General features: G+C 61.9%; 1 protein-coding gene across 1 annotated transcript in view; it reads right to left on the bottom strand.

Moving 5' to 3' along the window:
• Positions 1–25641, bottom strand: part of ANO1 (anoctamin 1) — a 139231-nt gene that overhangs the window by 27795 nt on the left and 85795 nt on the right. The window contains exons 9-14 of the mRNA XM_058686589.1: positions 25482–25537; positions 22230–22271; positions 15773–15837; positions 14995–15129; positions 11980–12140; positions 999–1081 (exon numbers count right to left, since the gene is read on the bottom strand). Coding sequence (XP_058542572.1) covers positions 999–1081; positions 11980–12140; positions 14995–15129; positions 15773–15837; positions 22230–22271; positions 25482–25537 — 542 coding nt within the window. The remainder of the gene's footprint in view (positions 1–998; positions 1082–11979; positions 12141–14994; positions 15130–15772; positions 15838–22229; positions 22272–25481; positions 25538–25641) is intronic.

Here is a 25641-nt window from a genome sequence, read left to right as displayed (position 1 = left end):
TAAGCCGCTGTGGTTCTCCTCTCCCCCTTGTCTACCGACGGCACAGTCAGCACAGAGTTGGCACCGGCCTCCCTGGCTGACCAGCGGCGGGCCCTTCAGTCCCAGGAGGGAGCGCGGTGTGTGGAAAAACACAAGAGGGATGTTAACAAAATCAGTGGAAGGGATTTCCCGGTCACAGTGAAAGTGCAGGACAGGCTTCTTTAAAAAAAAAAAAAAAAAAAAGCACGTAGGGCCGCCTGGTTGCCTCAGTCAGAAGAGCATGTGACTCTTGAACTTGGGGTCGTGAGTTCGAGCCCCATGCTGCGGGCAGAGTTTACTTTAAAGATAAAATAACATAGGGGCGCCCGCGGGGCTCAGTCGGTTAAGCGTCTGACTTCCGCTCAGGTCGTGATCTCGTGGTTCACGGGTTCGAGCCCCGCATCAGGCTCTGTGCTGACGGCTCAGAGCCTGGAGCCTCCTTCTGATTCTGTGTCTCCCCCTCTCCCTGCCCCTCCCCTGCTTGCACTCTGTCTCTCTCAAAATAAAATAAAATAAAATAAAATAAAATACAATAAAAACATTAACAAAACCCATAAAAACTAAAAAACAAGAATGTGTTTTATAAAAGGAAGTCGTGGTCGTGGGGCCACATGATGAAGCTCTGTCCTGTGTTGCAGCCGCGTGTGGGGGCCTCTTTCCTCTTTAGTCCCTCCCACCGCCCCCAGGGAATTCTGGCCGGAGCTACTGATCCGGGGTGGGGCAGTAGCCAGGGGCTTTGGGGCAGGGGTCTCCCCAGCCAGGCCCGACTGCAGGCGAAGAGGATGGCCGGCCCTCCCAGACCCTCCAGGCCGCCCCAGACGTGACGGGGTCAGTGCGGGGAGCCTGAGCATGTCCACGGGAGCTTCGAGATCGCAGACTCGAGCAGACCCCGCGATCTCAGGCTCCTCCGTGAGTCCCCAGGAGGCGACCGGCTGGGGGCAGGGGTGCGGCGGGGGGATCGCAGGGACAAACCCGCTCACCTCCTCTTCCTCGAAGCCGGTGAGGTCCCAGCGGTAATTGAGCCGCATCTGTTTCCGTTTCCAGTGCTCCATGAAGGTGGCGGCTGCAGGCAGGGAGGGAAGGCAGAGTCATCGACGACACAAGGGCACTCTTGTCCTCTGCACCATCCGGCCAGCGAGGGCGACGACATTCTGGACCGAGACCTTCACACGAGTCCGCCTGTTCTGCCTTCCCTCAGACCCCACAGGACAGGGACGCTCACTCTCCCATTTTACAGATGGAAAAACCGAGGCACAGGAAATCAAGTCCCGGCCAAGGTTACTCAGCCAGCCAGGGAGGGGCCAGGCAGGCTGGTCCCAGAGCCTGTGCTCCTAACATCCTGCTCTGTCAATCCTGAGGACCCGGGGTCACAGGTGGGTGTGTTGAGGTCACAAAGGGCGCAGCGTGGGCCAAGGTCACTCACTCCAGCTTCACGGCCGCGTAGACAGTCTGACTGCTGAGCTGCACTCTTAGCTGTAATCCCAACAGACTAGACACAGTTCAAACGCTGCCTCCTCCAGGAAGGCCCTGATCATCCCCCTCAGTGTCAGACAAAACCCAACTCCTCTTGGGACCTCTCTTGCTCACGGTGTCCACACCACCTTCCATATGATCCCTATCCCGGGACAGGGGCCCTTCCGCGGAGTGGCGCTCGGTGAACGAAAGAATGGCTCTTAGCGCACAACAGTGGAGAATCGTCTATTATCAACGACCCTCCTCCCCGAACGACAGTCAGGGGAGGCTGAGGGCTGGAGGGCTGATAAGGGCGGTCATCACGTCAATCCGAGCTCTGAGCTCGCGGGTGCCCGGCACGGTCTTGAGACCTGTCACAGGAAGTAGTGACCTTCTTTAAACCTCCCGGGGGTGCCTGGGTGGCTCAAATGTCCGACTTTGGCTCAGGTCATGATCTCATGGCTGATGAGTTCGAGCCCCACATTGGGCTCCTCACTAATGGTGCAGAGCCTGCTTGGGATTCTCTCTCTCTCTCTGTCTCTCTCTCTCTCTCTCTGTGCCTCCCCGACTTGGACACGCTCTCTCCCCTCTCTCAAAATACATAAATGAACTTTAAAAAACCCCCCAAGAAACAAGAAAACCCCAAACCCTCCCACAGGCATCAGAGGAAGGAGGTGCTGTTCCTTCTCTGGGTTTCCAGAGGAGGAAACTGAGGCCCAGAGGAACTTAAATGGCTTGTCTGGTAAGCGGTGGGGTCAAGATGGAAATAAAGTGAGGCGTGCCGCTGTGAACCTCTGGGCGAGCCCCCAGCAGTGAGCTCCGTCACCAGGAAGGGATGCGGCCTCGGAACAGACAAGGAGGGGGTCTGAGACTGAATCAGCTTCAGGTTCAGAGGGCTTTCATTCATCTAGAAGCACCCCCCTCTGTCCAGAAGCGCCGCTCTCTGTCCACAAGCTCCCCTCTCTGTCCACAAGCACCCCCCCTCCATCCAGAAGTACCCCCCTCTGCATTAAGGAGGCGTCAGAACAGGGCCTCTGAGTTTGCACATGTCTGTGCACAGTAGGTGTGCTTTCGGTATGAGCTGCTGAACCAGCCGGGCCCAGCCAGGAACCAGGAACCTCTCCAGGTCTTTCAAATGGGGGTGATTTCATCGTGGGAGCCGGCCGCCCAGCCAGCGGGAGAGCCCAGGAGACAAGGGCGGAGGTGAGCGGCCGGAGCTCAGCAACAGGAGGCCGCTGGCCGGGGAGGTCAGGGAGGGGGGACGAGAGGCTGTGTTGTCAGAGCCCCGCTGGGCCACCCGCGAGCAGCCAGCGTCACAGTGCGTGGGGGGGGGGGGGGGGGAGCCTTCCCGTGGGTGTCAGAGCCACGGAGCCGGCAAAGGGGATGTGGGCAGAAGTACCCATCCCTCCCTCGGCCCGCCTTCCGATCTCCAGGGCCTTCCCGTTGGCGAGACGGGGCACGGGAAAGGGAGGGAGCTGCAGAGACGGCCCCGCGGGCTACCGAGGTGCGTCCAGCAACCACATGCTGAGCAGCGTGGCCGTGGCCGTGGCCGCTGGGAGAAAGCTGGGCCGGGCGGGCCAGGCTGAGGCCGCACTATCTCCCAGGAAGGAAGACACGAGGGGGTTTCTCCACCCGACGCCCGTTCTGGAAGGCACCTCACTCTTCTGTCCTTCCCGCCGGCCCGTGGCAACCCCTCCTCTCAGTGCTCAGGCCGAGCGAGCGTGGGAACGAGGGTGGGCCTGTTCACCTGCCCCATCCCCGGGCTGGCCCTCCCCGCCTCCGCCTCTGGGGCCCCACCCGCCCGTGTGCTAACAGCACCACGGGCTCAGGAGGACTCCCCTCTACTGCGCCCTGTGCTCGGAAGTCACCGGCGGGTTAGTCCGACCCTCGCAACCCACGCCACGCAGTAGGAAGGGTTTCTATCCGCGGATTTACCAACGACCACAGAGACGCAGGAGGTTGAATGCCATGCCCAAGGTCAACTGCGGGACAACAGCAGGGCTGGGATTTGAACCCGATCCTGTTTGGCCCCAGCATCTACACTTAATCCGCTCTACCTGACCGGCCCTCTGTACGGACATTTGCTCGTCTTTAAAGGGAATAATAATCACAGCGAAAAGAAGTCTGGTAATTGGCCAAACTTGTACTGTTGTTTTATGGATGAGGAAACAAAGGCACAGAGAGTTTAACGACTTTGCCCAAGGTCACCTGGTATTTGATCCCAGGCACTCTTGCTTAGAATTTGTGCCTGAAATCTTTTTTTTTTTTAATTTTTAAAAAATGTTTATTTTTGAGAAGAGAGAGTGAGAGCAGGGGAGGGGCAGAGAGAGGGGGAGACACGGAATCTGAAGCAGGCTCCAGGCTCCAGCACAGAGCCCCATGCGGGGCTTGAACCCACGAGCCATGAGATCCTGACCTGAGCCGAATTCGGACGCTTCACCGACAGAGCCACCCAGGCGCCCCCGATCATTTTTTTTTTTAATGTTTCCTTATTTATTTGGAGAGAGCGAGCGAGTGAGTGGGAAGGGCAGAGAGAGATGGGGGGAGAGAGAATTCCAAGCGGGATCCATGATGTCAGCTGTGAGATCATGACCTGAGCTGAGATCGAGAGTCGGCCGCTCGACCGACTGAGCCGCCCAGGTGCTGTGACACCTTAGGACAGACACTAGGACCCTCTCCCAGAGGTATCTGGGTCAAGGACCAAGACTGGAACCCGGTGGCCAGGAGTGGGTTTGGTGTACAGACCAGCCTCATGTGGCTTCGGTCATGTGTAAGAAATAAAAACATTTTATATAAAATAATAAATTTCCTGCTTCTTTAAACCTCGGAAGCATTGGCACCAGGAGGCTGGAGCTGTGGGGAGACCATCGTTCGTCAAAGGTTGGGGGCACCTTCTCCACTTGGCCACAGACCCCACCAGGCCCCACTGCTGGACCCTGGCACTGAGGCTGTCGCTCCAGCTTTGGAGCCAAGGGGTAGAGTCATTGCGGACTTCAGGCCTGGCCGGCAGCAGGGGATGTGAAGGCTCACACTGCGCCCGGGGGCAGCCCCGGGGTCTCAGCTCAAGGGACACTGTGAGCGACTGGGCTCACAGGCGAGTGCCCGTCCTCCTGTCCCTCCCAGCTGTGCTCTGAGCCCCGCCCCCACCCCGACCACGCGGACAGCAGTGGGTCTCGCGAGGTTCCCTCGCTTCCCGCGAGGTTCGTGCCAGTGTGACAAGGGGGTCACGTCGCACAGACGTGATGTGAGCCCCGCCAGTGTCTGCACCCCTCCGATAAGGGGTCTCTTCCCACCCCAGCCTCAAGGCCTCCATGCGGGGATAACACACCCCTCTTTATAGGCGCCCCAACTGAGGCTCTGAGCCATCCGGTGACTGGTTCATAAGGGGCAGAAAACCGGACCCAGAACAGATGCCAAGATGGGCCAGGTCGGGGTGGCGGCCTCCCCCCCCGCCCCCCATCTGAGGGCAAGCCGTGTGCTGAACGTGGTCAGGGCACAAAAGAATGGCCACGTGGCCTCACCACCACGGCCAGCGGGCCCAAGAGACAAGCCCAGGTCCCCGAAATCCAGAGCCCGGAGGACAGCAGAGCACGAAGACAGACGCCAAAGAGGGAGTCGGGCCAGGACGGAAGCAGGCGCTCGAGCTATAATTCTTCTTTCTTCAAACATTTGTCTTTGTGACACAATGGTCGACAAACACATGCTTGTAGGGGAGCCCGGAGGCAGCAGGTGAGCACGGGACCCGGGAGCCACCCTGGATCAAATCCAGGTGTGAGCCTGGGCACCTGACTGCCCCGCCCCTGCCCCCTGCAGCACCCCCTCCCCCCGTCTACACCGGGGGCTCGATCACAGAGCCTACTCTGGGGGCCTCACGACCCCCCTGAGGATCGTTCCTAGGACCCGGCTCTCGTGGAAGGATCTCCACCGGGTCTGGGTAGGATAAATGGCCACGTATGGTATGATTTTACTTACAGCAAACACCCGGAGTATTTACTGGTAAACCCGTAGAGACAGAAGGCGGATGGGTGGTTGCCAAGGGCGGGGGGGGGGGGGGGTAGGGCGGGGAGGCAGAAGGGGAGCTTGTTAAAACCTAGATTCCAGGGCACCACGGAATCTGCATTCTGAACAAGCCCAGCAGGCCGCCCGTACGCAGGCAGGCGAGGGTCTGGAAGCACCGACCCGTCCATCTGTCCTCCCAAACCTTTGCCACCTGCTCCCCAGCCCATCCCTGGGGTGTCAGTCCCCGGGGCCCTGGGGGCAGGCAGGGCTCCGCGTCAGCCCAGGGGCGCGTCCTCCTTGAAATGCCACCCACAAGAGCTCCTCCGCGTGGGGACCAGAGGCGCGCTCCCCTGAGAGCTGCGGGTCCGGCAGATGGACCTTGAAAACGCCCGTGACCGCTCAGCGGGGGACGGGGCTCGGGCGCGAAGGCCCCCAGCCCTTCGTTTCCTCACTGAGCCACCAGGCACCGTATTTGCTCGCCCCGAACAAGGGTTAAGTTGTGAGCGGCCACTGGCCGTACAGCTCTCCCGACACCCCCTCCCTGCTGGCTTGGGGGGCTTGACCGGGCCCAGCCCAGCCCCCGGAGGGATGTCAATCACATCTTCCCCATTTCATTAAGGTCAGGGCCACCTTTCTGAGCCTTCTTGCAGCCGGGGCTCAAATCAAACAACCTGCTTTGTTCTGCACGGAACTGACGAGCAGTTAAAACCCCATCATTATGCCGTAATTCCAGAAAATTGATCCCAGCAAGTAGCTAAGCGGGGCTCCGAGCTGCTTTGTGGGACACCTTATCGGAGGCTTTGAAATGTCACAAATCCCAGGCGGCAGGGAGCTGACGCCTCTGGGCCCCGCGGGTCAGCGCAGGGGCACGCGGACCCCACCGCGGAGTTAGAGCAGCGGGAGGGGACACGGCCCGGCTCCCGCTACGGGCGGTGGCCGGTCTGGTGGCTCTGCCATTGTGCCAGCAGAAACGTCAGCAGCCGGAGGACAGAAGAAAGGACACAACAAAGAAGACACACTGGTGGGAAAACGATCCCCTAGAGGGAAACGAACGAACGGCTGAGCGAGGGATTTAAAGAAAACGAACCCCGCGGTCTCGCCAATTACGCGTGACGGCGACTGTGCAGAGGCAGGGCCGAGGGGGCGTCTCCTTCTGCCTCCCTGTGCCAGCGGGGGCTGGACCGCACCTCCCGTGCCCCAGCCCTCCCCCCCCCCCCCGCTCTTTCCTGTGGCTTCTGTCTCAATTCACAATAAGCTCCTTTTCTCCTAAAGTAAGTGCTCCATGGGAGTGGCGTGGCCTTTTTGTTATTTCTTCCCCCAAATGGGAGTGTGTATGCTGAAGTTGCACTTGACAGACGGGCACGTTGTCATTTCTCTGTGGTGGGAATGGAGCTGGGGAAGGTGTGGGCGGGGGGGGGCAGCCAGCAGGAACACAGATTTGCCCCTTTCCGTACATCTTGGGGGGGGCGGGGTGGACGCATACGTTTGTCTATCAAGGGCCGGCCGACACCTCTGGGGCTACAGAGTGGCACTGCCCCACACCTAGTAGGTGCTCAAAGAAGCGTGAGTGGAGCAGGCTGGCCTCCCTGAGCAGGTGGCAGAATTTGACGAGATCCCCGCAGGGCCGGCCGGCTGATGGGGCCAATCACACCCTCTCTGTGCTGCAGCGTCCCCATCAGAGAGTAACCACCGACCCCTTCCCCCGCCCTGCTCCAGGGCTGTTGGGACGGCACTGAGGTCACCCACAGCAGGGCCCTCTCTCGGGGTCTGGCACACAGTCAGCCCTCGGGGCAGGTTCTGAGGGGAGGGAGGCATATTTGGGGGCAGATGGGGAAGCTGTCCAGGTGAGAGCAAATCTGGGGCAATGCCATCGGGAATGAGGAAGGCCCGTGTGGAGCACGCGTGTCAGTGGGAGAGGGTTCACAGTGCAGGCAGAGGGAGGAGGGGGCAGGGGCCCAGGAGGGGGCTGGAGAATCAGGGGGCGAGGGCTCAGGTTCTGCACCTGCCTCTTCTTTCTGGTTCGCCAGAAAGCCTGGGACAGCGGCCTCAATGTGCTCATCTGTCAAATGGGGTCATCAAGCCGCCTACCTGCTACGGCCACTGGGGGCATTACTGAGCACAGCAGCTAAGCTGCTTGCACGGTGCCTGGTGGAGAGCAGGTCTCCCCCGAACGGGGTAAAGTGACATGTTTGACAGAGGCCCCCAAGCACGGGGTGAGGGATCACACTGGAGCTCCAGCCTGCCAGGGTCCGGGCTGTGTCCACAGTTTCAAAAACCAAGTGTTCCCTGAGCCAACGTAACAGCTGACACAACGCGACAGCCAGCAGCGGGCACGGGCCCGGCGGTGTCACCAGGAATGACACACCCAACGTTCCCAGCGACCCCCAGGGTGGCTTGCATCATGATCTCCATTTTACGGATGGGGAGCCTGGGGCCCAGAAGCAACTTGCCTGAGGTCACACAGCTGGTGGGTGACTGAGCGGAGAGACCCGAACCCGGGTCTGGCCCGGGAAGTGGCGCCGTTAACCGCTCGACTGTATGCGACCAGCCCGGTGCAGGGCCGAGCCGGCTGAGTGTGGGATGGGACCCAAGCGTCAAGCCTGTGCAAGCTCTGCTCCACCGGGCCGGGGGGGGGGGGGGGGGGGGGGAGGGGGGGGGGAGTGGCCCAACGCTGAGGTCTGGAGGGAGCCCGGCGTGAGAACCACGGGGAGGCTGTTTCAGGCCGAGACCCTCGGCTCAGGCATGCGGGACAGACGAGCCCAGGGCCGCTGCCGCTCGGGGAGCAGGGCCGGGCTGGGCCTGGGCGGGGGCTCCTGGGAGCCGGGGTAGATGGACAGTCCCGGATACGCTCTGTCGCCCGAGTGTGCACGGGACGCAGGTGCCCAGCGAGCGAGGGACGAGTCTGACCGCCGGGCGCTGGCTGGCCCACCCTTCCTGGACTCGGGCGCGGCCTGTGTCCGCTCTGGGGTGACCGCCCGGGAGAGAAGTGCAGCACCCCACGCACGTTGGCACGTTGGCACGTGCTCCCGCGGGCGGCCGTGGAGGCGCTGGTACGCATAAGACGACGCCTGTGATGGCAGGAAGCCAACGGAGCCCTCGGGGAGCTTTGGGCAGGAGCCCGTCTCTGAACACCTGGTACCGACGCCTTTCGGCCGGAAACACGGGCGTTACGGCTCAAGACGGTTCATTTCTGCGGCGAGCGCCCGGGACCTCTGCTCCCGCCCCCTGCCTGGGACCGGTCTCTCACTGGGCAGGGAGAAAACGGACACAAAGTGCTGCTTTGCCGAGGAGAAACGCCGCCACCTATAAATTACGATCTGTTCCACGATCTGTTCCGAGAGGCTCGCAGAAGCAGGCGTGTTCGCGGCTGGCCTCAGAGGATGTCCGTGCTCCGGGAACCCGGGGGGCCTGCTCGCTCCCCATCCAGAGGCCACGCCCGGGACAGGCAGCACCCAGGAGGCCGACGCCCTCACAGGCCTTGTCACGAGTAGAGGGGGGGACGCTCTAACCGTACTGCTCGTGCGTCACGTAGAGGGGGAGACGCTCTAACCGTACGGCTCGTGCGTCACAAGAAACCGGCCCAGCCACGCCTGCCGGCTTCTCCTCAACCGCCGGGAACGGCCCGCGTGAGAGAGGAGACAAAGGCCCGAGTCCTTTCTCTGCAGAGTCACCTGGAGTCTGGGGGCTGGGCTCCTCTTAGAGCGCCCCTCGAGGGAAGTGGGTTGGGCGGGACAGCACCGGCAGCAGCCCGGGGCTGGGGAGGGAGGCGACACAGTCTCCTGACGGCTGCTGACCCTCCCTGCAGGCTCCCTCCCTGCTCGGCCGTGCTGTGCCTCCCTCAGGATAACCCGGCTTCTCACCATTGGCCCAAGCACCTGCCGTGGAGCTCGCTGTGGTGACGAGCGTGACCACACGCTGTCCCCACTGCAGCTGGGTTGGTCCTCCCTTCACTTTTTTCCAAGCCGTCCCGATATCTGCTGCTCGGACTCCAGAATGGGACACAGGCACACCTTTGGCACAGCAGGCCGACGGCACTGGCTTCTGATCCGTCTCCGTGAGAACACGGGCCCCGGCTGGGCTTCTGGGATCCTCCTGCACCCTTCCCGCTTGCTCCCTGCCCCCGGCAGACTCCTTCACCCGGCCCCGCACGCCCGCCACAGGGCCTTTGCACATGCTGCTCCCACTTGACTCCTCGATTGTAACCTTCCAAGGGCAGCGGACACATCAGTTTTGCCTCCCAGGCTTCCCCGAACACGGGCAGCCCCCCTCAGCCAGGCACCGTCACAACACATCTTCTCTACTTCTCACACTGCCCCGCGTGGTAAGCACCCCCAGCGGGTGCGAGGCTAGCGGCAGGACCCCCACTGGCTCAGCTACGCGTTCAGCATCGGCCGAGGCTCCGCAGCCAGTGCCTCTGACCCTTGCCACGTGGCTTCCGGGGCGAGGAGGGGAAGAGGTGGGGCTGGAGTCAGAGTCCCGAGGGGGGTTTAAATGCTCGCTGGGCAGCATGGGCCGACAGTCAGAGGGGCACTGAGCCACCTCCGAGCAGCTCAGGAGCTCGGCACTGCTCACGGGTCACCCTACGGACCACCGGGGGGTGCCGGCCTGGGCACCCCGAACGGGTGAGTAGAGCCAGGGGCCCACGTGGAGGGTGCTTGCTGGGAACCACCCCCTGACCGAGCGGGCAGAGGTGTGGGCTGCAGCGTCGGGCCCGGGGCACGAGACACAAGGCCTCGGGGAGGGAGGCCCCTGGACAGGGGCTCCTGCTAAGGCCACCAAGCGGCTCTCTAGATTCGAGGGTGGGTGGGGGGTCTACACAGCATCTAAGGGGAGACGGCCCAGCTCACATCCTCACCGGGACCCATCCCACAGCTGGCGGCCACTCCAGTCGCCCCGACCCCGTTTCCAGCAAATGCAGAAATGTGCCAGAGGAACCGAGCCCGATGCCCAGCCTTCTGCTCCCGGGCCTCCCCCGAGACGCCTCTCAGCCCGCCCCCCTCGCCTCCCCGCCCCTGGACACCCGGCGCTCCCGGACCTCGCCGAGGATTCTCTCAAACCCCACCTTGGGTTTGAACAGACTCTCGTGGGCAGGGGAGGAGGCTGCTGGGCCGTGCAGGGGCAGGTTCAGGCCCGGTGAGGATTTCGGCAACGTGCAGCCTGGGCATCGGCTCTGCTCTGCCGCGGAGGCTGGCTCCGCCTGTCGTCCCTTCTCTCCTGCGACAGACCTCCCCGGGCTTCCGGCACCCCCGGGGCAGCTGCCGAGTCGGGAAGCACAGGTCCTGCCTTCGAGGATTCCGAGATTCCGAAGAATCCTCCCGAATGGAGGGCTCCGGTGCGTCTCCGACCACCCATTCCGCTTAGCAATGAACGGCTTGCCCCGGATTCTCCGTCTGACCGATCCTCGCGGATCTAGGTCACACTGACGGGTAAAAACCGCACACCTGGCTGGCCGGCGGCAGCCTCTGTCCCCACGTGCAAAATAAGCAGCTTCTCAGCCCATCCCTGCCCCTCGCCTGCCCACCGTGCACGGGGACGATACCGAGTGTGCAGAGCCCCGGAGGGGGCCCTTCAGCAGCAACGTGAGGCTCCGGGAGGCACCGGCCGGGCTGTCCCCAGGCCTCCCTGTCTCTACGCCGAGTCCCCACACCACAGGTGCTCAGCATCTCTGCCCTCAACGTCTTTAGAACCCAGCTCGAGGGGCTCACACCTCTTCCAGGAAGTCTGTCCTGACTTCCTCCTCCAGGCCTCTGGACCCGTAGCTCCTGTGCCCAGCTCCATCCCCTACTAGATGGGAGCCCCCGGAGGCGAGGACCGGGGCTCCGGCACCCGGGGGACAGGTCAGCACGCTGCTGCCCAGGGCCCGAATCCCAATCTCCAATCCCGATCCTCCACTGGCAAAGCTGTAACACAGGGCCACAGAGAAGCGAACGGGCCAGTCTGCTGATCCAAAACCACCTGCCCAAATGCACCCAACCGCCACGAAGCATCCCGGAGGAGGAGCTGAGTGCCCTGGACTCGGATGGCACCGGAGTCCAGCGGGCACAGGCTCTGGAAACAGGACAGATCTACGCCTTGGACGCTCGGGAGCTCAGTGATCTTGGGAGAGCCGCACCCACCGTCTCTAGGCCCTGGCGTCCTTCCCTGTTAGGTGGGCACGCGGACCCTGCAGGGAGGCTTGGAGGATCTAACGAGCGACGTCGTGCCCCAGGGCCTGGCCCCGTCAGCCTTCCCAGCACCCCCTGGCACTCCGGGTTCTGAGGCACCTGCCTTCCTGGGCCAATGATCCCGGTCCCGGGCGAGAGGGCTGCTTCTAAGAGCAGAGCACCTTCCCCAGCTTTGCACAAGGGGCCGGTGGCTGGGTCGGGAGAACCAGTCTGCCTCTGGGACACAGCCCGACACGGGGCGTAACCTCCCTCCCACGTCCGATGATCTCAAGGAGAAGGAAGGAAATGGAGGGGCCCGTCCAGAGCGCCCCTGCCCCACAGAGCCGGGCAGCGGCTCCCTGCTTACCCCAGAGGGCCATGAAGACGGAGAAGAACACAGTGGCGGGGTTGTCGAAGAGGTGGCTGGCCCGGGCCGTGGCGCACGCTGAGCTCATCTTCCAGTAACTGCAGGCCTTGTCGCACAGCGGGCACATGGTGATGTTGTGTCTCTGGTCACACATCTCCATGCTGGAAGAGAGGGAACAGCCTGCGAGTCCCCGGGCCAGGACGCGCAGGGCCTGCTCACGCGGAGATACGATATTCGAAGGCCATCGGCCGCGTGAGCGGGAAGCTGCAAGGGTGTCGTCTGGCCCAGACCGGCTTTGGGGACGACGAGACTCCCGCGTCCGCTGACGGAGGAAGGAGTCCAGAGAAGGAACGGCACTGGCCTTGGGCCACACAGCAGAGCGGGGACGGGGTCCCGGTCTCTGTCTGGAGAGCCCGTGCTGTGCCCGGCTCTCGCCTCCTGCTCCCGGGTCCTCCTTTGACTGTTCCCGCCCTCTGCGCCCCTGGCCAGGCCACCCAGCCCCTGACTCAGTTTCTCCTTCTGGAAGATGAGGAGAGGGGCCGGAGTAAGGCCCTCCCAGCTCTGGCTTGCCCTGAACTTTCTCCTCCCTGCCGGCCTGGACGAGGCACCGAGCTAGGAATAGACACCAGGCAGGGGTGCTCATTCCCAGGGGCTGAACTGGAGCATGCTTTGCGTGTTTTGCTTCTGGCTGCACACGGACTCATGTGCAGAATCGTGCCTGGCCCACAGCAGTCGGCGTTTAATCAACACCCGCTGGAAGGCTCCCGTCGACCCTCCTCTGCCCGGCGCGGGGGGCCTTCTGGCTCACTCCTCAGTTACCCTCAGCAGCTGTGAAAACAGCGTGAATACAATGTGTGTGCCAGGCACGTACGAGGCACCGAGATGCAAAGACGAATCGGAGCAAGGCTGCTGCCTCGGGGCACCTGGGGGAGCGAGCGCGTGCGTGGGGGGCGGGGGGGGGACGGCACACGCAGGCGCTGGGCAGCGAGGCCCCCCCCCCCCCCCCGCCCCCCGAGCCAGCCGGCTCTGCCTTTGGGCCTAGGCTCTAGCGTTTGTAATCTGTGCGGCCTGGGGCAGGTTACTCGAACTCCTGGGGCCTCAGTTTCCCCACCCGTATCGGGGGAGGGGGGTGCTGGGAATGAGGCTGCCACCACAGTCGGCTGTCGAGAGGATTCAACGGGAAAGCACAGGAAGGCCCCGGAACGGTGGTGCCCATCGTTAGTATCACGGGGGCAACCAAGCCCAGACGGCTGCGTGCGCCCCTGGCTGAACCTCCTCTCTGCTGAAGGCCCTTGCTGGGTGGCAGGTGTGAGAGGGGGTGGGACGTCCCACCCTCGCCTTCCTGCTGATAGAGGCCGCCCGGGGCCACGGCGACCTGGCCTGGGGGTGGGGGGGGGGGGGGCACGGAGGGCCAGGCCTGCCGCCCGGCCCTCCTCCGCGTTGGCATAAACAAGGCCGGCCAGACAAAAAGCCTTTTTTTGCTGGTTTTAAACCCTGTGCCGCGCCCTTCGTCACCTGCAGCCAAAATAAAGACAAGGAACGGGAAGGTCTGTTCTTTGGAGTGGACGGGTGCGGTGGGGCGGGCAGGCGGCTCCTCTAGGGGCAGGGCGGACTGGACTCCAAAGGGGACACACGCCTCCTGCTTCGCACACGGCACCAAGCGGGCAGAGGCCGAGAATCTCCGAGATTCCTCTGGAATCCCCAGGAAATGCCGTTCGCCTCTCTCGCCGTGTCAGGGGGCGGTGGTGCGGGCCTGGCCGAGGGGACCTCGGCATCCTTGTGGGGGAGCGCACACGCCTGCCAGGGCAGAGCCTCGTGGCTGAGGCTGCAGCCTCCAGGGGAGGGAGGAAAGGAGGTGGAGAAGTCCCCAGGGGTCCCGGCCACTGGCCAAGTCCCTCGGGGCTCTGGGGTTAAATCCCCGCCACACCTAGGCTTCTCTGACGGCCACAGGCAGACCCAAGCACGGTGACCTCATGTCACATTAGCCAACAAAGGCACAAGCTTCCTCTGGCCTGTCTGTGCCCAAAATAACCCTGGAGGGGACATAAGCCAGATTCCTTTACCGTTTTGATTCCGGGTGGGTGGAATACTTTAGGTGTTACTCATGCATCAAAGCACCATTTATACAAAAATTTGCCGGATATGGCCTTTCTGCACTGCTGAGTCGTAATGAGCCACTTTCTTGGCCAGGTAGAGACTCATTGGATCTTCAGTGATGGGAACTACAGATGAATTTTCCAAGCCACAGCCCTGCTTTGGAGACACGGGGCTGAGTCGTAAGAAATACAGCCGAAGCAAGTGATGTTCTAGGACTTTCCCTGAGGGACTGCAAGCTCGTGGAAGGGGGGGCCAGCGGGCGACGCCGGCAGGGTCGCTGACAGAGGCAGGGGCTTGTCCCGCGCATGCAACACAGTTCCCTCCGGCTCCGTGTTAGCGAGCCAAGGAAACAGTCGGAAAGGACGAGAGAGACTCCTTGCGCACTGAGAAGCGGCCTCCCGGCTCCCACCACTTGACTCATGTTCTGGCTGCCATGTGGGGAGAGACACACCCCGGCACGAGGCCAGGCCGCCTCGGGGACCCCGGCCTTCTTCCACGAGCTCCCCATGCCTGCCTGACGTGCCCATCGGGGGACGGCAGCGGGAACGTCAGCTCTGAGCTCAAAGATCTGGGTCTGCCCCTGCGCCACGTCCCAGAGCCCCGGGGACAAGGGAAGCTGGAACCAAGAAGAGAGGGACCCGGGGGCTGAGCCCAGGCACGGTGGTTTGTCCCCTTCCCGGAGCTCACCGGGAGGCAGCGGATGTTCTCATCACATAGGGACTGAAAGCTCAAAGCGGGGGGAAAAACCCTCCCAAGGACGAGAAGGAGTCGGACGCTCAGGGACGTCTTCCTCCGGACGGGAGCGCGCCTCCCAGGGCGTCTGTGCTCGGAAAGGACGCCTGCGCTCAGCGCTCGAACCCGCGGCCGCGGCTTCCCGGGGGGCCGAGTGCCAGGATGAGGGGTGTGGCGCCCGCCTACCTGGGGATGTTCTCGTCGACGGTGGCACATCCGTACAGGAAGACGATGATCCCCACCACGGACGCGGGGATGAGCATCTGGGTGTACACGCCCAGCCAGGCAAAGTACAGGCCGATCTTCTCCCCAAAGTACTTCCTGCGCCGCGGGGCAAACAGAGACCGGCTTGCGCTCGCCCCACACCCCTGCCCGCCCCGCAAAGGAGCGGCTCCAACTGGGGCCCCGGCTTCTCCCGAGCAGGACTCGGAGGGTGGGTGGGGGCCCTGGGAAGGTGGGGTGCTGCTGGCGGGGGGGGCGGGGGGCTACCCGGGGGGCTGTCCCAGGTCCCGGGCGGCGTGAGCGCAAGACGCCAAGGGGACGTATTAAGGGTCTCTGGCGCCTGGAGGGGCTCACGTGAGTTTTGACGGGCTGGACTCCCGTCTGCAAGTCCCCACAGGACATCCGTCGCCTACTCCGCTCCCCTTCCCGCCCCGGGAGAGAGGACGGCTCTCGTCTTCCTCCCGACCCACAGACTCAAGAAGCCTCACCACTCAGCGGGGTGGGGCCCGGGCCGCGGGTTGGGGAGGAGGGGGTGAACAGGACGGAAAAGAATCTGTGGGCCCGTGGGGGACGTCGGGCCCCCTACCCAAGCTCAAGTTCAGACAGGCTCCCGGGTGTGGAACAGTCAGTGTGGTGAAAACGCACAGGGACGCTCATCCGACGGGCTGCCCACCAGGGACTCGCCTCCCACCGCCTCCTTCCGAGCAGCCGGGCCTGCTCGCACCCGGCGACCCCCTCTCACCTGACCAGGTCGATGGGCTGGTACTTGTAGAAAACCCCGTAACTCGCCCACTCTTGGTACAGGAGCTGGGGGAGAGCAAGCAGTGAGTGAGGACCAGTGGAAACGTAGCTTTGCTTCCCAGTCTCGGCTTACGGTGCACTGTCCATTCGTGCTGCAAAACCCCTCGAGAGCCGGCCACATGCCGGGTACGGTGCTGGGCACTGGGCTTTCGGAGGGGAGCACGGCGGACGCAGCCCTGAGCCCCGGGGCTCCCGTTCTGGCAGGGGAGACCCACACAGACCCTTCGGCTCCCACGAAGGTCTCAAAGAACCCACCGCCGTGGGAGCTGAGCTGGCAGGGGAGGCCGGTAGGGGCCTCCTTTTTAATTTCTTCTTCTTCTTCTTTTTTTTTTTTTTTTTTAACATTTATTTGTTATTGAGAGACAGAGAGACACAGATCGTGAGCAGGGGAGGGGAAGAGAGAGAGGGAGACACAGAATCGCAAGCAGGCTCCGGGCCCTGAGCCGTCAGCCCAGAGCCCGACGCGGGGCTCGAACTCACGAACCGCAAGATCATGACCTGAGCCGAAGTCAGACGCTTAACCGACTGAGCCCCCCGGGGACCCCCAGCTTGGGGGGGTGCTCCTCAGCAAGAACGGGCTACTTCTTTAAGTGTGGGTGAGGACGGGAGAGAAGCTTCTAGAATCCCTATGGAACCCTGACTCTCCATGATTTGATCCGGAATTGATCTAAAACAGCCCAATCCTGTGAGGCTTTTCCCTTCAGGGTTCTTGGTTGTCTCAGTCAGACACCATGTCATTCTTCATAAAGGACAGAAACCACCAGGCTCTGGGAGGAGAGAATTACCGGTGGCAAGATTTTCAAAAACCTCACGGGACACAAAGAGAGCTCGACGTTCGTCTCCCGAGATGGGCTGTCTGATTAACATGGCTTCGTGAAAATCAGCACACACCCCGTTGCCCCCCCCAGCCCCCGGGCTTTGGGCAGGGATGGTAATGAGCTTGGTAGATGGAAGGCCGTGTATGAACACGTAGAGAGCGTCCTAGGAAAGACACCAGGTTAGGACTGCTGGTTTCAAAAAAGAAACCCCACTCCTGTGGGTAATCGATGCTTTTCCAACCTTAACGCAAAGCCGAAGTCACACGGCCAGGACCCTCTGCGTGGGGCCGCGTGGCTCGGCTGGCACCAGGCAGGAAGGAGGGGGGAGGCAGGTGTGAGCACGGCCCCAGGGGCCCCCTGCTCCCTTCCGTGCAACGCGGCTTGCCCTGTGACCTTCCCCCATCTCTCAACACTTAAGTTGAACATTTTGGGGGGTGGGTTTCCCGGACTCACATTGTGCGCTGGTCCCTGGGACGCACACCAGGCCGTGTCCCCACCACAAACACGCTGTCCTATGGCCCGCATGTGTGTCCCCCCGCCCTCCCCGCCCCAATTCGTCATGTCGAAGCCTTAACCCCACTGTGCCTGTATTTGGAGATGGGGATTTTGCAGAAGTGATTCCGGTTAAACGACATTGTGCGGGTGGGGGTCTGATCTGAAGGGACCGGTGTCCTTCTAAAAAGAGACACGAGAGGGGCGCCTGGGTGGCTCAGTCGGTGAAGCGTCCGACTCTTGGTTTCGGCTCAGGTCACGATCTCGCGGTTTCGTGTTCGAGCCCCGCGTGGGGCTCTGTGCCGACAGTGCTTGGGGTTTTCTATCTCCCTCGCTCCCTGCCCCTCCCCCACTCGCACTTTCTCTGTCTCTCTCAAAATGAATAAACTTAAAAAAAAAAAGAGAGAGAGACACAAGAACTTTCTTTCACCACGTCCGCGTGGAGAACATTGTGAGACAGCAGCCGGCCGCGAGCCAGGAAGAGGGCCCTCCCCTGAACTCGGCCCTGCTGACCCCAGGATCTTGGGACCTCCAGCCTCCAGAACCGGGAGGCCATGAACGTCTGGGGTTCTGCTGTCGGTGGCCAGCCCTGACAGATACGCCTGCCCCCACTGCCCCACAGACCGGAGCTGACAGACGTGACCTTTACGGGCACGAGACATCTTCAAGTAAGTCTCTGAAAACCAACCGTGTGCAAACGGTTCGCGGGGAGGGGTCCTGTTTCCACGGACCAGGGAGTCAGGGGTCCCTAGAGATGACCCTCCAACTCTCCATGTCCTCGGGATCCTTTGCAGCTCTGAGGAACAGGACTCAGGGGAGAACATAAGTTCTCTCTTCAGAGCGGGGAGGCAAATATCAGAGAAGCAAAATGCATCCTCAGGGAAGTACAAGCAAACCTCGCTGTCAGAATCCTGGGTTTTGCCTGCTCTGATCTTTGTAAGAGGAGCTCTCTTCAGATTTTAAGGCTTCCTCTAAGTGCTACGCACTGTGTTCAGCCGGGTCCACGTTCTGGAGGACTAGGGGCCGGGCCGGCTGGTGGGCGGCCTCTGCAGCCCCCTACGGAACTGGGGTGCACGGGGTCCCCCCAGGAGCTAGAAGCCCCACTCCTGTGCCGAGATGCGGGCTCTGCTGGGCCCCTGGTGGGCGTCCTGGGCACTGAGTCTGAGTCCCGAGCGCCGGGTGGGCGTCCTGGGCACTGAGTCTGAGTCCCGAGCACCAGGTGGGGCCCCCTCCCCTCTGAGCCCTGTCCAGGACAGACACTCCCCTCTGAGTGCATGACAGGCTCTCCTTCCTCCCTGGTCTGGGGGGATCCCCACGGGCTTAGGCCAGAGAGCTGGGGCCTTCCGTGTCTCAGCAGGCCCAGGTGTGCAGAAAAGAACGCGAAGGCCCCCCAGTTTCACCCTGCAAAGTGCCAACTTTGACGAGGGTGCGGGGCACCTCCGGAGAAGCGACGCGGCCACCAGTGACCCGGGTGGCTTCCTCCCCGAGCCGAGATCAAGCTGCCGCCACGGGCCACACGCAGGCTGGGGGGTCGCACCAGAGATGGGGCCAGAGGGAGGAGGGAGGGAAAGAGAGGGACGAGGATTTTGCCGGGGGACGGAAGGCCCTCTCAAAGGCATGGCCGGCCACATCACACCGGTCCCGAGGCTCCCTGGCCGGCCCAGTGACACCGGCCTAAAGCAGGCCGGCCACCCTTCACTGGTGCGTGTGGCACACGGTGGCTTCCTACGTGACCACTTTACCTCCACGAGACTCTCTTCCTGCCAAGAAAAGAATATCAATCACCCTGCAGCTGTCAGCGTAGAGAAATCGAACTCGAGATTTCCCTGTCACGGTTGGCAGAGCTCCAAGGGTGCACCTCAGCCTTGCGAGCAGGGTGGGAGGTGTCAGGGCCCTGGGGTCCACCAGCTGGGGGCTGGTGGGCCCAGTCACAGTGACCTAAGAGCCTCCCAGAGCCCGGGCCTCAGAAGGAGCCCGGCTCAACCCACTGGCATCTCTCCTGCTCAGGCCTCCCTCCTGGGCCCATGTGGCTGGGCAGGCCCGTTAGGGCACTAACGCTGTCCTTAATTTGTCCCTTGCTGTCTCCCTCTAGCACGAAGGCCCAGGAAGGCCAGGTTTGTCTGGTTCATGTTATCCCCAGAGCCTCTAACAGGGCCTGGGGCAGATAACAGGGTCCTAGTAAGTAACTGGGGAAGGAAGGAAGAAGGGAGGGAAGAAAAGAGGGAATAATAGGTCAGGGTCCTGTGGCTCTCAGTCCAGTACAGGGATGGACACAACTCAGTTGACATCTGGAGCAACTGCCCTGCCCCATGTCCCCAGATGAAGGAACGCTCGCTCCCAAGGGCCCTGAGGATCAAGCTGACAGTTATAGCCGTGCTCAGCCTTGGGTCTAGCCTGCCTCCTGCTCAAACATCCCTACTGTGCCCCTGCTCCTCCAGCTCAGCACAGAAAAATGGCCTTAGCTAGATTGCAACCCCCTTTCCATCCTGTGAGGTATCTTGGGTCAGGCACTTGGGGCTGTTGACACTGATGGGACCAATAATGGGGGAACCACAGACTTTGTCACTGGAAAGGCAACATACTCAGAACGAGGTTGCTTAAAATGAAGCCACATGGGAGAAGGAGAAGTTCTCCAAAGCTCTGAGTTAGGACCCAAACACTTATCTGGGACGTTCCTCCCACCCTCCGTCCCTTCCACCTGTCCACCCACCCAAGCATCCCCACTCATCATCCATCTATCCATCCAACTACACACCCATCTCTCCATCCATCCCACCCATCATCCATCCATCCATCCACCCCTCCCTCCATCCCATCCATCATCCATCCAACTACCAATCATCCATCCATCCATCCATCATCCATCCATCCCTCCATCCCATCCATCATCCATCCAACTACCCATCTATCCATCCATCCATCCATCATCCATCCACCCGCCACTCCATCCCATCCATCATCCATCCAACTACCCATCATCCATCCCATCCATCATCCATCCAACTACCCATGCAACCATGCAACCATCCATTCCTCCCTCCCTCCCTCCCATCCATCATCCATCCAACTACCCATCATCCATCCATCATCCATCCACCCGCCACTCCATCCCATCCATCATCCATCCAACTACCCATGCAACCATCCATTCCTCCCTCCCTCCCTCCCATCCATCATCCATCCAACTACCCATCATCCATCCAACCCTCCATCTCATCCATCATCCATCCAACTACCCATCATCCACCCATCCCTCCCTCCCTCCCATCCATCATCCATCCAACTACCCATCCATCATCCATCCATCCATCCATCCATCATCCATCTACCCACCCCTCCATCCCATCCATCATCCATCCAACTACCCATGCAACCATGCAACCATCCATTCCTCCCTCCCTCCCTCCCATCCATCATCCATCCAACTACCCATCATCCATCCAACCCTCCATCTCATCCATCATCCATCCAACTACCCATCATCCATCCAACTACCCATCATCCATCCATCATCCATCCCATCCCTCAATCCCTCCATCCCTCTACCCACTCACCGCCCCCCCCCCCCCATCCACCCATCATCCGTCCATCCGATACTCCCAGACTACCCTCATGGGCCGGGCCTGGTACTCACTGCTGGGACACTAAATTCAGTGGGGGCAAGGGGAGGGGAGGGTGGACAGCATTCTAAGCAGAAGGAACAGGTAGATCTGAACAAACCTGGAAGCATATTTGCTGGGCCTGGTGCCCAGTGATGCCAAGTAGCTCCCGAGTAGGTAACTGAATGAGACACTTTTGGTGCCAGGCGGCCACAGGCTGCGGAGTCTCAGATTAGCGAGGTGGCCAGCATGGCTGGTGCACAGGGAGGCAGTGGGGAGAAGCCACAGGAGGACTGAATTAGGCCTAAAGGGGGTCCCCGGGGCCCAAGGAGGAAGCTTCCCTAGGTGGAGAAAGGGCATCAGACCAGTGGCCCAGGGGCACAAAAAGATGAAGGGGCGTGGATTCTGAGGCCAGAGCTGGCCCAGGCAGGCCTGGGGAGGGGACGGTGCTTCTCCAACGGGATCGAATGGGGGAGTTCTGCAAGTCACAGGGTCACAGACAAATGCCAGATGTCCCACTAAAAATAACCAAATATGTAATTTTTGAGCTAAATCAGATAGTATCTTCAGCTGGATTCCCGGGCGGGCAAGTTGTATCCAGTACCAAAGGTTTAAAAACATGTACGGGGGGCTGGAGGGAGGCAGGAATGGAGAACATTCCTCACCAGAGGTTCCCAGCCCGAGACTTGGGACAAGGCCACCATTGTGAGGTTCTCAGGGAAGTATCTCCACCCACTGCCTCCGGAAGGATCTGCTCGTGGGGGACAAACACAGGTCCGGTGAGGACTGTTCCCCGAGGTGAACGAAGTTTGCATTTGGTTGGGAACCGGGAGGGGCTGCGGTGGACACGGGGAGGAGGCTGGACGCCAGGCATGGGTTTGGGTGCTGGACGTCTGGGAAGAACCTTCCGGAGCGTGGGGGATGGAAGAGAAAGGGCCACGGTGGGGGGGCGGGGGGGGGGCGGGTGTGGGGAAGCAGGGAGCCTGGGCTGGGAGCAGCAGGGAGAACACTGAAGAATAAAAAGAACACTCGGTGTCTCCCAACGTGTAACCCCAGGAACAGTAACTTTTCCATGAGAAAGGCTTCCAGGCCGAATAAGCTTGAGAAACACCGGCTGAACGCGTCCACCAGAGTCGCCGGTGTGCAGAGGGGGCCTGGCCAGAGCGGGGCCCAAACTTCCTCACCCAGGAGCCGTGCAGGATCAGGCCCAGCGTCCGCAGGGAGTGCGGCAGACTGAACACCCGGGTGAGATACAGGTTTGGGGGCCCGCGGGGAAGGTCCAGGCGGAACAGCATGCCCTTGCCTTTATGCAACCCCCGCAACGCGCCCCGGACACTTGTCAGCATCAGCGAGAGGGGAGCAAGGCAGCGGGCAGGGTTCAGTGCCTTCCCCCCAGGCGTGGGGGCTCCCGCGGGGGCCTCGGAGCAGCCCCGCCCCACCCAGGGCCCCCAGGGCCGAGCAGCACGGCCTCAGCTCCACGTCCACTTACTTTTCTGTCGTTGAACTCCACGTTTTCACCTTCGTAGTCTCCCTGTTCAAAAGGAGGAAAGGAGAACTCTCACCACCGGATGCAGCTTTCGAGTGGCGCAAATCCGCATCCAAATGCGAAGGCCAGACGGTGCATCACAGGAGAGGGAAGGCTGGCCTGGCCCAGCACCTCCGCCGGGCAGCCCTCCTGCCCTCGCCCCCTGTCACAGAGGCCACGTCCCGGAAAGGACCCAGGGCCACTTGCGAGGAACCAGCAGCATGCAAGAAAGGGGCTTTGCGGGGCCGTTGGGGGGTGGGGGGGGCGCGGGCGGGACAGTCCCAGTGCCTTGCCCTGCAGGTGCTGGGAGGACAGGAAGCTATACGGTCACCGGAGACAGATCAGTGAGCCCCACACTCGCATTTCACACGTGGTAACGCTGAGGCTCAGAGAAGCAAGGTGACTTTTCCGGGACAGACTGCTAAGCTGGGACCCGGTTCCGAGTCTGTAAATCCAGCGCAAGGGAGGGAGGACGGACCTGAAAGTCAGAAGCCTGCCCAGCATATCGACAGCTGGAACCAGGGACTCAGGGGAAGCAGCGGAGGGAGCGTGGCCCCCCGCGGGGCTGGCCTGCCCAAGCGGACTTGAAGATGGCCGGGAAGAAGCTCTGAGGCCCCCTGGAGGTCTGCCGGGTATCTGCTGCACTCACTAGATCCTTCTATGACCCCCCCCCCCACCCCCACCCCTCCAGGCAGGGAGCACTTGGCCTCATGCTCTCTGAACAGAGGTGCCCTGAGACCAGTGTCATTAATGTTTCCCCCTGGGTCTTCAGGGCACCCTCCCCCGCCCCCGCCCAATCCCGGAGGCTTTCTGGGTGTTTCTCTTCATGGCCCAGACAGCCACACAGTCCAGCAGCATCTCATCTATTCGGGACCTCGAGGGTGACAGGTGCCAACCAGGAGGGAGGCCGCCAAGCCGCCACCTGAAATGTTAGTCCTGTCCCTGTATTTGATGCACGAATTCCAGGAGCCCTCCTCAGGGTCTCGCTCAGCGCAGACCCCTACTCCACACACCGTTCTCACAGTGGCTCTCTGGTTGCCGTGGCATCCAGCGCCTTGCCTGATGGGTATTCTTGTGGAACGAATGACCGGATGAACGAATGAGCACAGTAAACGAGGCCCTGCAAGGGGGTGGCGATGCCGCGGGCGACACACTGAGGGCAGCAAGCCGTGACGCAGGACGACGGCGGAGTTGGAGAAGGACCACCCAGCGTGCGGCCAAGAGCCGGCCACCTGAGCCTGGGTGTGTGGCTTCACGGTCCCGCCCCCTGCTCGAGCATGCAGGGTACGTTTGGACCAGTTCAGAGTGATTTATGTCCCCAAACGTTCCAACATCAGCGGTGGTACCTACGGGGGTGGGTGCCCTTCAATTGTGGGGAAAATTCATCGCTGTAAAATTCCATAGTCCCTCAAGACGCCCAGAGTCCTTACTCCGGCTGGAAAGAACCCCACGGGTAGAGCTGGAGGCTGTGTGCCCCTGGACAAGCTATTGGGCAACCGCAGCCTCAGTTTTCCCATCTGTAAAGCGGGAGCGGGCCCCACACGGAGGGCCTCTCCACTGCCGTGTGAGGTTCAACGTTGGGCCCAGCTCCCCCCGCAGAAGCTGTTGCGATCCGGACCACGTCCTTAAGCCCGAGTCTCCACATCTGCACCAGATTAAAGGAGACAGAGCTCCTACTAAACACAGCTCTCTGCATACAACGGGCGCTCAGAAATGTTGATGTCTCCCCTTTCCCTTTCAAGCCTTAGAGGGCTGACTCCAAGCAGGTCTGGATGGCCCAGAACAGGCCCTGGCATCTCAGCAGGGGTGAGATCAAGGGCCCAGCAGTTTGTGAACTGGCGCAGGGCTGCGGGGCGGGGCCGTATTCCGGGAGCCAGCGGGGTGAGCACCCACTGACGAGAGCCTGACGGACGGTGATCGAGGCCCCTTCAGCCAGGACCACCGGCCAGGACCCGGGAGGTCTGAGCCCTGCCCTTGAAACACGCAACAGGTCGCTGGCCAAGGCAGCGCGACCCACGCGGCCCAAATCAACACGGCGCTCGCTGAGCACCTACGTGCCGAGTGCTGCGCCTGTCCTGAGACCCGTGGGCGAGGACCAGCAGCCAGACGGCGGTGTCTCTGTGGGACGGGGGGCATTGGAAGCCAGGGGGATGGGGGGAAGCAGGGAGACATCAACGGGGCAGGGGCAGGGGCAGGGGCAGGGGCGGGAGGAGGGGGAAAAGGAAGGCTTTGTGTGGATGGTCTGTCCCGGGGAGGGCGGCTGCCAAGAAGAGCTTGCGGACAGAAGGGACAGCACCCCCGAAGGCACAAAGCGGCTCAGGTGACCCCACCTCCCCACAGGGAGTGACGCGAGGCTGGCAGCTGTGTGTCTCTTGGAGGCAGCGGTCAGGCAGGGCGGGGGGGAGGGGCGGCCCTTTGCTGTCGCGGAGACTGGGTTTCTCCGATCCAGCGTTTCACTGGAAGCCCTTCCGCTTCTGTGTTCCCTCTGACACCGCTGGGAACCACTCCCACTTGCAGATGGGGACACTGAGGCTCAGCGAGAGGACAGGGGCCGCCTCCGCCCAGGGCTGCGGAAGACAGCGGCCAGGACTAGACTCTGGGTGCCCCGCCTCCCCGTCCGGCTCCCGCCTCGTGGCCCCCAGTCCTCGTAGCCACGCACGTTTGGAAAGTTCCAGAGGCCCTCTGTCCGGGGTTCCCACACTGCTGGGGCCCCACGGTGCATTCCCAGTACCCTGCTGAACCCTAGCCCCGGTCTCCATAGAGACAGCAAGAAGAGACTCATCCCTCTCCGGCCAAGCCGATGCACGGCCGCGGCCATGGGCTATATTTGTCGGGGGATACCGGAGGGATTTGGAGATCCAGCTCAGGAAGCTGGCCACTTGCTCTGCAGAAACAGACGCACACAGAGCCCGGGTCATTCTGCCAGAGCGGGGGCGGGGTGGCCGGGGAGACCCAGGCAGGGGCAGCGTCTCAAGGACCAGCCGGCCACTGGGACAGGGTGTCGGCCACAAACGCCCCTGCCTCGGTGGGCTCGTTCTGCAAGAAGAGATGGGCCCCCACCGGGGGAGCAGGGAAGGGCTGCGTGCGGCTGACATTTACAGGAGAGCCAAAGCAGGAAGCCAAGACCGCAGGATAATTAGAGCTCCCCGGGGGTGTGGCCCGCGGGGATTCGGGGCGGCCAATGACGCAGGGGCAAACTCCGTCAAGGTTACTTACATCGTGCAGGGGGTAGGCGGCCGAGTAAACGCCATTGGCCAGCAGGCTGGTGATACCTTAAAGACAAAGGCAGAGTGAGGATTAGGGACCAGGTCTGTCTCCTGCCTCTCTCTTTGCAAACAGAACAGTCCCAGGACTGACTCAGTCGCCGAGAATTTTC

Source organism: Neofelis nebulosa, chromosome 10 (genome assembly GCF_028018385.1).
Source record: "Neofelis nebulosa isolate mNeoNeb1 chromosome 10, mNeoNeb1.pri, whole genome shotgun sequence".
NCBI lineage: Eukaryota > Metazoa > Chordata > Mammalia > Carnivora > Felidae > Neofelis > Neofelis nebulosa.
Note: the sequence above shows the minus strand (reverse complement) of the source record. Positions and strands in the feature narration are given on the sequence as shown.